The sequence below is a fragment of the Notamacropus eugenii genome, chromosome 4, assembly GCF_028372415.1.
Source record: "Notamacropus eugenii isolate mMacEug1 chromosome 4, mMacEug1.pri_v2, whole genome shotgun sequence".
Lineage (NCBI taxonomy): Eukaryota > Metazoa > Chordata > Mammalia > Diprotodontia > Macropodidae > Notamacropus > Notamacropus eugenii.
The window spans coordinates 37,263,640-37,279,963 of record NC_092875.1 but is presented as its reverse complement, the minus strand read 5'-3'; the positions used below and the strand labels follow the sequence as shown (position 1 = coordinate 37,279,963).

Genomic DNA, 16,324 nt, shown 5'->3' with positions numbered 1-16,324 from the left:
CCAGGCTACTCAGCTGATTTTACCAAGAAATCAAGTGACCTTCCGCCCCACCACCCCCCCAACCCCCAAAGGATTTTCAAGGTCAGACTTCAAAGAAAACCTCAAGAGGAAAATTTAGTATCAAAGGGTTAAGGGCTTGAAGGGGCCCTAGGGACCAACTAGTATGACCTGTGGCTGGCTCTGGGTTCCAATTACACCTCTTACATTTCCAACTGTTTTGAGTTTGGCCCAGTCACTTCTTGAGATTCTGAGCTAGAAGGAACCATATAAGTAAGTCACTGAGTCCACTTCCTTCATTTTACACATGAGGAGACTGAAGACCTGAGAGAAGTGACTGACCCGGAGGAACAGCTATCAGGGGTCAGAAAGATGCTTCCCTGACACTGAGGTTGCCTCCATTCCATACCAAGCTGCCCAAACTTGAACTGGGGGAAACGTGGACCCAGAGAAATTGACTTGCCCAGAGGCTGGCAAATGGCAGAGGTGAGATTGGAACCTGGGTTTTCCAATGGCCAATCCTGTGATGAGAATCATGGCACTCTGATGAGGCCCTTTCTGGTTCTCCATACAAATGGAGGAAAGGATTATACACAGATTTTGCCAAGCCACACTCATTAAAAGGCTTCTGAAGACACCCTCCTATCCCCAGTATAGCAGGGCTCCTCAGACACTCTCTTGCAAGGGGTGGGGTGGGGTCAAGATTAACTAGCTGGGCCACCCTGGAGAAGTCACTTAAACTCTATGGGCCTCAGTTTACTCATCTGTAAAATGGTGTTGGCACTCAATGACTTCTATGGCCCTTTCCAGCTCTAAATGAGACAGCCCAGTGGATAGAGCACTGGACCTGGGGTCTGAAAGACACGAGTTTAAACCCAGCCTCAGACACTTACTAGCTGTGTGGGCAAGTCACTTCACCACTGTCTGTCTCAGTTTCCTTAATTGGAATATGGGGATGATAATTAGCACCTATCACCCAGGGTTGTCAAAGCACCTCCCTTCCAAGGCTATCATGTGGACAAACTGGGATATCTATAAGATTCTTTGCAAAATTTAAGACACTCTATGACAAACAGAGTTATAATTATTATGTATTAAATATACGTATTATTATAACTATTATAAATAAGACAACGAAGTCTATGATCCTTTGAAGTTAATTGCCTGGGAGGTAGGAGGTCTATAACCACTCTGCTTTGGGCAGGGTCCAGGTGGGTCTGACTCAGTGTCACTGGCTCAGGAACGTTCTGTCTCCCCCTTCCCTTCCAGTCCACCCTAGGCCTTGCCCAGCCTCCCACCCCTCTGCTGTATGGAATGTGACAAAGCCTGAGGAGCTGGCTCACCGTGCATGTCCATCATTCCTGGGGATGAACTGTTCTCTGGGGTGGTCACCTCGGACCCACACTTCTCATCTTTTCCCTTCTTCTTGCTTTTATTTTTCTAAAGGAAAAACAAAAAGAGACCGAATCACCGAACTCTGTGAAGACTGTGTGAGGGACACCCCTGGGGATGGGGAAAGATAGAGCATTCCAGAATTTCTTTGGAGAGGTTTCATTATTTTCAACTGGAACGTGTTTCATTGGAGACCTTACTCTGAGTCCCTCTCCTTCTTCCCCACCCCCAAATGTGATGCTAAAAATCAGTCCATCTCCATCCCCTCCAAAGAGAGAGACTGAGTGTTGTCAGAGGGGTCCAAGCATTACTTATGGCAATGAACCGGCTGCTGCCTGAGAAAGGGATCCACACGTTCTGGGGACTTCTGCTTTCCTTCACTGACAGAAAGCCACTCACTCTCCTGTCTGTCTAGAGCAAGTTCAGACTTGGTCAGGATGAGGGACAAGGAATGCAGAATCTCCACATTCTCGACCTGCTGGAAGGGAATGAGGCAGGTCTGCAGGTGAGGGGGCAGGCCTGGGGAGCAGGAAGAGGAGGGGAGCGCTCTCTCCACGACTGGAGAAAAGGAAAGCAACAAGAATTATTAGACTAGCCAGAAGCCCACGAATCTTCAGAAACCAGCAGACTGCAAGGTTCTCGACTACAAATACAAGCCACACAATGTCCTTGAAAATTCAACAAATCCACTGTATTAGCACGGAAGTGGGGAAAACAGTCACCCGTAATCTTCCAGACACAACACTGACCCATTTAGAAATGGCCTTCTTAAGAGATGTCACCATCTTGGATACTCCTAACCCCATGACTACATGCAACGAAGCAGCAGAGACTGGACCCAGGACTTCACCCTTCAGCAAGAGAGACAAGCTCCTCCTGTGTAGTACAGTGCCTGACACATAGTAATCTGATCATCCATCTGTCCAGCCACCCATCCATCCACCCATCCACCCATCCACCCATCCATCCATCCATCCATCCATCCATCCATCCATCCACCCACCCATCCATCCATCCATCCATCCATCCATCCATCCATCCATCCATCCATCCATCCATCCACATCCATCCTTCTTCCCTTTCAATCCTGCTTCCCTCATTTTTCTTTTCTTTCTCCCTGCCTTCTTTCCTCTCTTCCTAGGAGGTTAGGTAAGGCAGTGGATAGATCGATGAACCTGGTGTCAAGAGTTCTGGGTTCAAATCCTACCTGACAACGAATAGCTGTGTGACCTTGGGCAAGTCACTTAACTCTTGCCAGCCTTAGTTTCTTCTTACGTAAAGTGGATATAATAATAGCACCTACCTGTCAGGACTATAGTGAGGTTAAAATACCATTTGTAAAGAATGTTGCAAATCTTAAAGCACTATGGAAATGCTAGGGATTATGATTATTACCTATAGTTTTGGAGAGTTCTCAATGACTTGTCCAAGGTCATACAACCAAAGTGTCAGAGATGAGACTCACACACCTAGGTTCACTAGATCCCCATACCAGACTGCATGCTGTCTTGGGGAAGGGGGAAAAATTTAGGACTCAAAATCTTATAAAAGTGAAAGTTGAAAACTAAAAATTAATTAAAAAAAAATCTGGATCCCCTCTGACGACCCAATCTCCCTGGCCATCCTTTCCAATAACGGCTGCCCCTTCCCTCATTCCCCCCAGCTCACCGGTCAAGACAGGGAGCTGGAAAACTGCCATTTCCAGGGTTCTCCTGCTACCTCCCCCCGCCCCCACTCAGTAACCTCTCCTCCTTGGAGGTTCCCTGTTTTTCCTATCTTTCAGTCCATCAAAACCCTGGTAGCCACTGTCTACAGACCCTCCCACCCCCATCACTCCCCTTCCTCAATGGGTTTGTTACCTGGCTCACAATCTTTCTCTCCTTCCCAACTCTTGTCCTCATACTTCAAAATACAAAGGGATTCTCTTGAGCCCATTACCCACCCACTTTCTCCGTGTATTCATTTCCCACGACTTTCTCCTCAACCCCACCTCAACACACACAAGGATGGCCACATTCTTGGAATTTGCCATTTCTCACAATCATCTCCCTGTTCAAGAATTCCAAAATCCCCTTCTCTGACCATAAGCTATTGGTTTTCCACCTCTCTCTCTCTCTCTGCCCTCTCTTACACAAACGTATTCTTCATCGGCACCACTGGTCCCTCAGTTCTCTCCCAGGCCATGTCCCACTAGCTACTCTTTCCTCTTCTCTCCATCTTGACTCCTGGATGAATGAATTCAACTCTATACTGGCCTCTCTAGAATCCCTAGCCCTTTGATTATATTGCCAATTGCCCTATTACATCCTTTATCTGATCATCATCTATTAGCATTCCAACTCTCCATCAGCCTTCTAATACCAACCCAATTCTTTTGTCCACATTGTGACCTCCAATCCCCTGGATCCCCACAGTTCTCTAAAAGATCATTGCCCCTGCAATAATCACACTCTCCTCCTTTCTGCCATCTTGACCCCTTGCTGAATGAGCTCAACTCTACAGTGTCTTCTTAGTCTCTAGATCCCTTATCATATCGCTCCTTACATCCAGCCAAACCCTAGCCTTGAACCACCTTCAGAAAGTGTTGTTCAATAACACTTTCCCACAGCCATTCTGCCTGGGTCTACTACAAAATATGTTACATGACCTCAACTGGGCTCTCACCACCACAAGGCAATCCTACCCTACCTCCCTTATCAACTCATTCTCCACAGCTGCTCTTCCAAACCTCTCATGGTTTCTCCTACATCCCCCCTCTCAGTGGAGAACCTTGCTTCATATTTTATAGGAAAAAAATGCTCCTTCTTCCTCACCTCCTTCAGTCTTTCTATGCTTTCACCCCAGCTTCACAGAGAAGTGATCCTACTCCTCACCAAGGCATATCTCCCTCTACCTGCTCAAGTCATCCCAATCCATCGCATCTCCTACAACACCCTGCTCCTTCAATCATCTCCACTAATCTCCTTCTCTCTCTCTACTGGCTCTTTCCCTATGATCTACAAATATGCCCATGTGTCCTCCATCCACAAAAACCTTCCATTCTCTCTAGCATTCTATCACCCTGCTCTTTGTGGTCAAATTCCACTTTCTCTCCTCCACTCTCATTTTAACCCCTCAGAATCCTGCTTCTGACCTTATCATTCCATTGAAACTGCTCTCTCCAAAGTTATGAATGATCTCATATTTGCCAAATCCAATGGCCTTTTCCGAATTCTCATTCTCCTTGACCTCTACTGTTGAGCGCTCTCTCCCCCTGCATACTCTCTTCTCTCTAGGTTTGCTACACACCCCACTCTCCTGGTTCTCCTCCTAACTACATGACAGCTCCTTCTATGTCTTCTTTGTTGGATGCTCTTTCAGATCACCCCCTCTAACCACACACATCCCTCAGGGTTTGGTCCTTAGCCCTCTTCTCTCATTTGGTGATCTCATCAGCTCCCATTGATGTAACTACCAGCTCTATCAATGCTGATAATTCTCAAATCTGCCTACCCTGCCCCAATCTCTGATGATCTCCAATCCAGGATCTCCAACTGGCTCTCCTCCCTTTCCATCTGCTGATACCTTGCTCCACCATGTGCTCTGATCTGGTGACATGGATTTTCCAGCTGGTACAGAAACAAGATGCTCCATCTCTGGGCTTGGGTCATTCCCATGCCTGGAATGTTCTCCCTCCTAATCTGTCTCCTGGCTTCTTTTAAGTCCCAACTAAAATTTCATCTCATATAGGAAGCAGCCCTCTTAATTCTGGTGCTTTCCCTTAATTGTTTCCTATTTATCTTGTACACAGTTTGTTCATACATATTTGTCACCTGTTGACTTCTATACTAGGTTATGAGATCCCTGAGGCCAGGGGTTATCTTTTTCTTTGCCTTTTTCTGTTCCCCCAGTGCTGATTACCACAGTATCTGGCACACAGGAGGTGTTTAATAATTATTGACTGGCTGACAAAAAAAAAAAGCCTCCAAACTACAGTATGTGTATTGAAATCAAAGCCATATACGTAGAGTGATCACACACACAGGTCAGATCTCATTCCTTCTCTGTTCAGCTGGGCTGCAGGGGCTCTCAATGAGCTTCTTATTTTCATTATTTATTAAAAAATAATTAATTAATTTACTTTTAGTTTTCACCATTCACTTCCATAAGATTGTAAGTTCCAAATTTTCTCCCCCTCCCTCCACCCCAAGACAGCGCACAATCTGATACAGGCTCTACGTATACATTCATATTAAACATATTTTCACTTCTTATTCTTATTATAAGTACTCTTATTCAATTACAAGCAGCAATATACATGTACAACAGTCCACCAAGCACTAATAATAGCTAGCACTGAACAGCACTCTCAAGTTTCCAGAGCATGAGACACACACACACATTATCTCACTGGAGGCTCACAATAACCCTGAGAGACAGGTGCTATTGTCATTCCCCTTTTACAGCTGAGGAAACTGAGGCAGAAAGCCATGAAATGACTTGCCCAGGGTCACCCAATATGGAAGGCAGGGCTCTGACTCCAGGCCCAGGGCTCTGTTCACTGTCCCACCTAGACAGAAACAACTTATCAAGACAGTGGCTCATCCCATGGTCCTGGGCTATCTCTATCCAAACTTCATCAAAGATACAAATGAACATAATAGCAAGACTTAGGACAGCTGACATTTACAGACTGCAATATTTAAGTCTTTGTCTCATCTGATAGTCACAAGAGCCCTATGCAGAGGCATTAGTCCCACGGATCTCTAGAAAAGAATCAGAAAGTCATCTGTTTAAAACTCCTTTACAGAAGAGACAACCAAAGCCTGGGAAATGCTCTTATCCATTCTACCAATATATCTCGCAGGATTATTACCCCCATTTTACAGATGAGGAAACTGATGCCCAGAGAAAGAGGTTAAGTGATTCGCTGCTCATGGTTACTCAGCAATTCAGTGTATGAGGCAGGATTTGAACTCGAGTCTTCCTGACATCATATCCAGTGCTCTATTAACCAAACAGCCTCCACCTTCACTGGCCTCCAGGTTGTTTGGTGAACTTAGCACTGCCTGGGTCACCTCCATGACTGGCCTCCTGGCTGTTTCATGAAAGACGCACCACATTCCTTTTAGTCCCAATTAAAATTCCACCTTTTATAAGAAGCCTTCCCCAGGCCCTCTTCATTTCAGTGCCTTCTCTCTGTTAATTATTTCCTATTTATCCTCCATCCTACAAAGCCTGCTTTGGATATATTTGCATGAGACTATAAGCTCCTTGAAGGTAGGCAGTGTCTTTTATCAGCACCCAGCACACAGCAGGTGCTTAATAAGTGTTTGTTAACTGATTTCTTCTTTAGCCTGGATATAACTTGCTCTGCATGTACCCTCTGTCTCTACTGTCTCCGTGAGGGCAGGGACTGTCATGTGGCTCTCTTTGTATCTCCAGCCCTTAGTACAGTACCTGTCTGGCAAATACTAGGTGCTTAATAAATGTTTATTGAATTGAATTGCTTAGAATGTATTTTCCCTTCATTGAATCCCCAGCTTTCTCCAAAGCTCAGGAGCCACCCTCATCTCTGGCATCTTTCTCGATCTCAGATCCCCAAATTACCTTCCATTTACCCATCTGGGGGTATGTATGTTTCTTTCCCCAAGCAGACCACAATAAGCTCCCCGAGCTAAGTTCTGTCTTTGTATCCCCAGCACCTTGGAGAGTGCCTTGAACCCAGCAGACACTTAACAAATGCTCACTGACTGACTAAGCTTTGCCATTCTGCAAAAAACAAGACAAAACAAAAACAAACAAAACCCCAAAAAGCTCAACTGAAAAAAAAAGTGAGCACCCACTGACCAGGGAGCAGCTGAACAAAAGGTGCCTCAGAGCTGCAAGGGGATGCAACTGTGCTAACCTGTGACTGATACGAGGCATTTGGAGAAGCCTGAGAAGACTCAGCGTCCCAGCCTGGAAGGGACCTCAGAGACCCTTGAACCCAAGCTCTCATTTCACAGATGAGCAAACTGAAACTCAGGAGGTGAAGCAGCTTGTATAATGAACCACAAAAACATTCAATGATGCTGAACTCAATTGGCGGCAATGACCCCAGGGACCGAGGAAACAGACGCCACTAGGTGGTGCAATGGTTAGAGCTTTGGGCCTGCAGTCAGGGAGACCTGAGTTCAAATCCAGCTTCAGACACTTACAAGTTGAGCAAATCACTTCACCTCTGTCTGCCTCAGTTTCCTCATCTGTAAAATGGGGATAATAACAGCATCTACACCCCAGGGCTGTGGTGTGGATCAGATGAGATAATCAGAATAGTGCTTGTCACACAGCAGGAGCTTAATAAATGTTTACTGACACCATCCTCTCAGTTATCTAGGCTTGAAGTCACTGTGTCAGCGGGGCTCCTCATTCTCACTTAATCCATTTCCAAATTTCTACCTTCACAACACCTCTTCCATACATCCATTTTCTTTATTCCTACAGCCACCGCCACCATCATCGTCATCATCCTCATCATCAGGCTGTACTAATACAAATATCTCATTTGATCCTCACAACAACACTGGTGCTATGATGATCCTCTTTTTACAGATGGGAAACTGAGGCAAACAGAGGTAAAGTGACTTGCCCAAGGTCACTCAGCAAGTTAGTGTCTGTGGTTGCATTGGAACTCAGGTCTTCTTCACTCCAAGTCCGGAACACTATCTACCGCATCACCCACTGACCACGAGCTCTAGTTCAGGGCCTCGTTCCCTATTGCTGAGACCACCCCAAAATTCTTCTAACGGCTCTTCTGATCCACCTTCCACTCCTCCACCAAGGTAATTTTCCTGAAAAGTAGATCTGCATCTCCCTCATGAACTCTAAGGGCTCCCTATTGCCCCAGGATCAAATGTAAAGTCCTGTTTGGTACTGAAAGGTCTTCATGACGGGGTCTCTTCCTACCTTTCCAGTCTTCTAGCCTGAGCCATGTTTCCCACACGAGCGGCAGGACTTTACACATATCTATCTCATCCCCTACCTCTCTGGGTTTTTGAAGCAACTGTTGATCCCCTGGTCTGGAAAGCTCAGCTGCCTCCCTTTTCAACCTCTTGTTCCTGTGGCTGGCTTCCATTAGACTTTTATTTTTTAAAATTTAGCTTATTTTAAATTCATGGAACAAAATAAACATTTTCATAACAAAGGAGAATAAAAAAGACGCTTGCACGTGAAACTGCAAATCTACCATGGATAACTTGCAAATCCCTCCAAATACACAGCAAAGTTAAGCTGGAAATTCCTTTTTTTACCCTCTTTTCTTCCCTCTCCCCAACCTCACCCTAGAGATGGCTACCATTGGACAAATATAGGCATTTAAGTACACACACATACATATATAAAATTATTCTACACATACTCCCATTGGTCAGTTCTCTCTCTGGACATAGCCATTTGCTTGTAGGCTGTCGGTTCCACTAGATTGTGAAAGGGTAGGGACAATCTTTTGCTTATCTTCCCATAAATCCCCTGGGATTAGCAAAGTGTTAGGCCTTAAGGCCTTACAAAATACTCACTGACAGCATCTAGGCACAAGGGAGTGGTTGGAGTTAGGAAGAGTGGCCCGGTCAGAGAATGTACTCCAGAGGTGTGGAGAGGAAAGGGCTGCAGGGGCAGCTGGATGGTTCATTGGGGAGCGCTGGACTGGGAGTCAGAAAGAGCTGAGTTTGGATCTTGCCTCTGACACCTTGTTGTGGTTCAGTCACTTTTCAGTCCAACCCTTTGTGACCCCATTTGGGGTTTTCTTGGCCGAGATACTGGAATGTTTTGCCATTTCCTTCTCCAGCTCATTTTACAGATAAGAAAACTGAGGCAAACAGGGTGAAGTGACTTGCCCAAGGTCACACAGGTAATAAGTGCCTGAAGCTGGATATGAATTCAGGAAGATCAGTCTTCCTGATTTCCTTTGCCACCTCGATGCCCCTCAAAAAACTGGTTTGCCATTTCCTTCTCCAGTGGATTAAGGCAAACAGAGGTTAAGTGACTTGCTCAGGGTCACCCAGCTAGTAAGTATCTGCATTTGAACTCAGGCCCAGAGCTCTATCTACTGCATCATCTAGCTATCCCAGACACTCATAGGGTAACTAATACAAGTGACTCTAGGCAAGTCATTTAACTTCTCCAGACTCAGTTTTCTCATCTGTAAAATGGGGAGAAAGAAAATCATCTATCTTTCAGGTTTGCATGAGGATCAAATGAGAGAACATGTGGTGTTATCTCAGTTTGCAAACCTTGAAGCACTCTACAAAAGCTAGTTATCATTATTATTTTGTACAAGGGACTGTCAGTAACAGGGGGAAACCATAAGGTAAGAACAGTGAGGGCTGGCCCAGAGGAGGTAAACACAATTAGACTGGAGGACAGGAGTCTGGAAGGTTTTAACCCAGGGACCAGCCGGAAATCACCAGAGTGGGAACAAGCAGGAAGCCTCAGGCCCACGGGGTCACAGTGGCCCAGCCACGTGGTTCTAGGGGCTCAGACAATGTAGGGATGGGGACACTGGCTCAAAGCTGGACTGGGAAGGGTCCCCATCTAGAATCTACCCACTGACTGTAATTTTAGTCATTCGATCAACAAGCACCAAACCAGTGCTTACTACATCCAGGCACTAGGGATGAACATTTCCAATCTCCAAGGAAGCATGCATGCTACCAGGCAGAACAGCATGTAAATAATCCGTCCATACAGGTTTATATACAGAACGGACGGGTGGAGGGAGGGAGGATGGATGCCAAGAGAGGCCTCCAGCAGAAGGCAGCACCTGGGGCCCAGCCTAGAAGGAAGTCACCGCTTATAACGGCTCCCCATCTGTTAAATGGGGAGAACACCACCTGGTGCTGGGACCTCAAGGGTGTCTACGACTTTGGGGAAGGGCAGCATTATACAAATGTGGTTGCTATTTATTACCACAGGGAGGGCACGGGCTGCTGCTTCCACACCTGCCCCCAAGTGCCGAATGACAAGTTCTTCCTCCCCCACCCCAGGCAAAAGAGAGGAGAACCACAGTCGCTGGGGGAGCAGAGAGTGAGTGGAGCCTCTGGTCAGGAACATTCTATCCCTGGACAGACTTCAGAAAAACCTGGAAAGGCTTATATGAACTGAAGTTGAGGGAAGTGAGCAGAACCAGGAGAACATGATACAAAGGAACAGCCACAGTGATCGAGGACTGACTTTGATAGACTTGGTCCTTCTCAGCAATGCAAGGACCTAAAACATTTCCAAAGGACTCGTGATGCAAAGTGCCATCCACATCCAGTGAAAGAACTGAGTCGGAATGCAGAGCAGAGCGGACTATTTTCTTTTCTGTTTTGTTTTGCTTTCTTTCTCAGGATTTCTCCCATTCGTTATCACTCTTTTCTGCAACGTGACTAATGTGAAAATGTGTTTAACAGGAGTGGATGTGCAGAGCCCATATATTGCATGCTGTCTTGGGGAGGGAGGGGGAGAAAATTTAAAACTTATGGAAGTGAATGTGGAAAACTAAAAATAAACAAACTTAAAAAAAAAAAAGATTCTATCCCTGGAGAGAGGAGAGGGGTGATAGGGAAGAGCAGGGAGAAGCTGGGGAAACGTGGAGAGGCATCTGACTCTTCCATTATATCAGGGAAGGCCAAGGAGCTGGGCCCACCTGTCCTCTGGCCTAGTTACAGGACCCCTCCCACCTCCTCCCTCAGGGGACAGGAGCCACTGGGGGAATTGAGGGTGGGTTCTTATCTCTGTAAGGAACCTTCCCCTGCACAGTTGAATAAAATAAGAGCCTCTAGTGACAGGAACCCAAGTCAAAATCTGGCTGTGGCTGCCAAGACACAAGACTAAGTTCTAAATGGCAGGGACTATCTCCCTTTTGTCTTTGTATGTCCAGGGAGCAGCACAGAACTAGGCACACAGAAACCCTTTAAAAACAAAAGAAAACCAAAAACGTCTGGACTGTTGTGAGACGTGACCAACCAACCAGAAGCTCACTGAGGGCAGGAACTGTCTTAATCCTGTCTCTGAATCCCCAGTACCCAGCACTACCCAACTAAACAACAAACAGATATCAATAAGGTTTGTTTAAAAAAGAAAGAAAATTACCTTATGTTTATTTTAAACTTGAATATGTAAATGTAGCTAGGATTCTCTGCAGTTTCCCCCAACAGAATATCGGGCAGAGACATTCATTTTTATCTCCATGTGCCTTTCACTCAACACAGCACCTGGAACAGATTGCTGTTTGCCATTTCCTTCCCCAGCTCATTTTACAGATGGGGAAACAGAGGCAAACTGGGTTAAGTGACTTGCCCAGGGTCACACAGGTAGTAAGCCTCTGTGGCCAGATTTGAACTCACAAAGTGAGTCTTCCTGATGCAGACCCTGCACACTGCACTATGGCACAACTAGCTGCCCTGGAATACGGTAAACCCTTAATAGGTGTTTGACTGACCGAGCTGTCAGTGTATTTTCTTCTTGGAAGGTCCAATTTACACCAACCTTTCCCCAGGCATCTGCCAACCTCCAGGCCACTGACTGAGATCTCTCAACCTGCCTCCCCCGTTTTTCTCTCTCCCTCCTCCCTGATGCCTGGTTCAGAGTCTGCCCCTCATGTTATGTTTTAGACCCTTGGCAGTCTGTCTGGTGAAGCCTGCAGACTGACTGCTCCTCAGAAAAAACATATGTATAAGATTAAAGCTAATAATATTAACGGTGATGTAATACCTAACATTTACGGAGCATTTTAAAGCCCACAAAGCATCAAACCTATTAGCTCACTGGGTCCTCACAACTACCCTAGGAGTAACAATAATATCAGCCTTAACAACAATTACTACCACTATTAACATTTACGCAGTGCTCACACCACTACTACCACCACTGCTCCTACCACTACCACCACCATTTACACAGTGCTCACACCACTACTACCACCACTGCTCCTACCACTACACCACCATTTACACAGCGCTCACAGCGTGCCAGATACTGTGTTAAGTGTTTTCCACTCATCTTATTTGATCCCCATAATAATGAAGGAAGGAAGGTGTTATGATGATCCTCATGTTACAGAGAAGGAAACTGAGGCAGACAGAAGTGAAGGGGCTCACCCAAGGCCATACCAGTAAGTGTCTGAGGCTGCCTTTGAACTGCTTCCTGACCTGACTTCTTTAAAAGTTTATCTGTTTTAATGTAAGTACCATCAGAAATAAAGCCCATAAACCAAAGACCTTTGGAGTCCTCAGTAATTTTTAAGTGGCTAAAGGGAGATCCCGAGACCAAGCAGCTTGAAAAGCGGGCGCAGCGGAACCCTGTGACAGGCTTGCTGAGTGATGGCATTCCATCCATATGGACTGGTCCAAGTAAAGGCAAGAGATGGGAGGAGGGGCATTGGAGGGGAATTGTGCGCAGAGTAGGGTGGGAAGGTGGGAAGGGCTCCAAATGCCCCACCAAGGTCTCATCTGCCCTGGGGGCAACAGAGGCTTATATGATATGGTACCACCAGCCCTTAGCGCATATAATGCCCCACCACACACTCTACAACCCAGCCAAACTGGGATGCTCTGTCCCGTAAGTAGGCCTGGTGCCTGTAGAACCTGGACTCCCATTCCTCCACCCATGTGGACCTGTTAATACAGACTAGTCCTTGGAGGCCCATCTCCAACATCGATTCCTCTGTGAAGCTTTCATGGTCCCCACCAACTGCCCTCATCCCATCTCAAGCTGCCATTGTATTCTGATAACTTTCTTTAAAGCTATTTACATAATACTGTATGTTTTAATGACTGGTCTTCATCTGGGGAGGCTTCATGAATAGACAGCTGAGGCCTAGGAGCAAGAAAATCTGAATTCAAATTCAGCCTCAGACTTCCTAGGCAAGTCACTCAGCCAGTTTGCCTCAGTTTCCTCATCTGTAAAATGGGGATCACAACAGCACCCCCCCTCCAAAGGTTGCCGTGAAGATAAAAGAGAACAGATTTGTAAAGCACTCAGCACACTGCCAGGCACATGGCAAATGCTGTATAAATGTTAGCTGTTATTATTGTTAAGAATAATAACTTTTATGTCATCCCCAGTGCTGAGCACAGGCTCTCGCACCAATCGGGCTCTCAAGAACGTCTTTACTGAACCAAATCTACAGGACAGCAGCCAGTCATACTCACGTCATCTACCTTCGGCTCTGTAACGGGGACCCACTTATAGATCCGTAGGGACGTATCGCCTACAGTCACCCATTTCTTCTCCCTGTGGATGAAGGGACAAAGAGATCCTGGTTACTTGGGGTCCTCCAGATGGGGCCTGTGATGAGCATGGTGAGGGGAGGCAAGGTTTTGGGGGCAAGATATTGGATCTGCCCAAGATGCTCAAGACCAAACTGCCCACAGAGTCCAAACTCCTCCAGTCATGGGCAAGTGGGAAATTCCACCGCCTTTATAGTTAAAACCGAATCCATTTTGGTGAGGTTGCTGCCCTCCTCAGCAGTTCATTTGTCTGGGAGGATGCAAACTCCTTTTCAAAGACAGCAAGAAAGACCCCCCCACACACTCAACGCTCACAGCAGTGTGTGCGTGTGTGTGTGTGCATGTGTGTATGTATGTGTAACAGAGAGAAAGAACCCGTGTGGGCTGCCCATGGATTGGGCCGTGGTGAAACAAACATGAACCCAACAGAATATCACTGACTTGGGACAAGCAATGCCTCTGAAGGATTCAGAGGACTCTGGGAGGAGAGAGAGTGATACAAGCAGAACCAGGGGAACAACACACACCACTACAACGATAAAAACAGAAAAGAAAGACGAAACAAATACGAACGTTAAGCAGTTATGACCACCAAGCACGGCCGGGTTGAAGACCTGAGAAAACTCACCTCCCTCCCTCCACTGCAGAGGTGGGGGGTCAGGGCTAGGGAATGCTGCATATATCACCATCTGAAATGGGCCAGTTTTACCAAACTCTTTCTTTTTTAATCTTTATTACACAAGGGATGGTTCACTAGGTAGGGGAGGGAGAAAGGACATATCCAGAAATCACAATGATGTAAAAAGAAAAACCTCAGTAAAAATGAAAAAGAAAAAAAAAGGGGGGACTTTTTTGTGCTTTTTTTTCCTGTAAATATCTAGCTGTATTGGGTTGCTACGTGGTTCAGTGGATAGAACACTGGGCCTGGAGCCTGAAAGATCTGAGTTCAAATCCAGCTTGCGATGCTTACTAGATGGGTTACCCTGGGCAAGTCATTGAAGTTGTTTGCCTCAGTTACTTCAACTGTAAAATGGGGATAACAAGAGAATCTACACCTCCTTGCCCCATTGTAAGGATCGTAATTTATCAAGTTCTTAACTCACTTCTTGGCAATAAGCAATCATTAAACATCCATTAAGTCCTACTTGTGTGTGGGGATACAAAAAGAGGGAGAGATGATTAGAAATCAAAGCATGTAAGAAGTAGCCCCGGAAAGACAGGAAAGAACTCCTGGCATGAGGAACAGCCTAGGCAAAGACTTGGAGAGAATGAGGTGAAAAACTGCCTAACAGAAACAAAGAGATTAGTTTGCCTGGAACATTAAGCTATACAGTGAAATCAAGTGGCATGATGAGTTACAGTCAGACTGAGAAAGGGTTAAGATGGAGGCAGAGAGAGGAACTTGAGTCTTATCCTAAAGGCACAAGAAGCGATGTAGTCAGATCCAAGCTTTAGAAATAACGCACCCTGGGATCTGTGGGGAGAATGGAGTCTCTGGAGGGCAGAGACTAAAGGCGGGTCGCAAAGTAAGGGGCTATTTGACTATAATACTGTCAGATTTTTCAATGCTCTCATCACTTTTGCTGATTTCTTCTCCTTTCCCGTAGAAGAATCCATTGTTACATGATGGGCATCTGGCACATACATGTGCAGACGCTGTCAGCTCCCTACGATAGCATCTCCTCCCCCCGTGCAGTTATAAGGGACAGATGGCTTGCCGAGAAATGTAGGTGATAGAAAAAAATTAATAAAACTCTATTAAAATTAATTGGAAACTCCAAAATTTAATCTTAAGGAGTTGGTGGGTCAAAGAACAAATCATCAAACAACAGAAAGCCAGCATCCAATAAAATGACAACAAACCAAAACTTTGGGGATGGAGCTAAAAGGGGAAGGATACAAAAGAGAATCTGGGCTAGGGAGAAAACAGAAATTAGGGCAGGGAGGTAGTGCCACAAAGCATAGAGCCCCCAGCCTAAAGACTCATCTTCATGAGTTCAAATCTGGCAGCAGAGACCTTAGTAGCTAGGTGACACTGGGCAAGTCACTTAACCCTGTTTGCCTTGGTTTCCTCACCTGTAAAATGAGCTGGAGAGGGAAATGGCAAATGACTCCAGTATCTAAGACCCCAAATATCCAACAAAAAGTTGGATATAATTGAAATAATTGAAAAATCATAAAATTATGAATGAAAATTATGAAAATAAAATTTTATTTTTTTAAAAAGGTATTATGATAGTCAAGAGAAGAAGGCTGAATGGGGATGGAGGAGTAAAAATCATTGATTTAAAGCTGGAAGGAGCTTTGGGGGCGGAAGAGCAGAAGCACTCCAAGCCTCACTCTCCCAACATCCCCTTTTACAGGTTATCGACTACAACCCCCAATGGCCCAGAGCAGTGAAAGTGATCTGCCCCAGATCACACAGGAAGTTAATCAGAGAGCCTCTGGGGCAGGGGTGGGGAGTGTGCTGGACTTGAAGACTCAGGAGGATTGAGATTCGAATCCAGTCTCAGATGCTTGCTGGTTGTGTGAGCCTGAGTAAGTCACTTAACCCCTCTCTGCCTCAGTTTTCCTCATCTGCAAAATGGGAATAATGGCACCCACCTTCTAGGGTTGCTGTTAGGATAAAATGAGCTTTGTAAGCCTTCATGTATTATATATTAATGTCAGCTACTATTACTATCCTAACTTGAGCAGTCTGCTCA

At 45.7% G+C, this 16,324-nt stretch overlaps 1 protein-coding gene across 2 annotated transcripts in view; it reads right to left on the bottom strand.

Annotated features, from left to right (window-relative positions):
• BCL7A (BAF chromatin remodeling complex subunit BCL7A) overlaps positions 1-16,324 on the bottom strand; it is a 42,785-nt gene that overhangs the window by 14,566 nt on the left and 11,895 nt on the right. Inside the window, exons 2-3 of one of the 2 annotated variants that reach the window (XM_072600553.1) lie at positions 13,542-13,623; positions 1,341-1,437 (exon numbers count right to left, since the gene is read on the bottom strand). In XM_072600553.1, coding sequence (XP_072456654.1) covers positions 1,341-1,437; positions 13,542-13,623 — 179 coding nt within the window. The remainder of the gene's footprint in view (positions 1-1,340; positions 1,438-13,541; positions 13,624-16,324) is intronic. The other variant, XM_072600554.1, reaches the window with a different exon arrangement.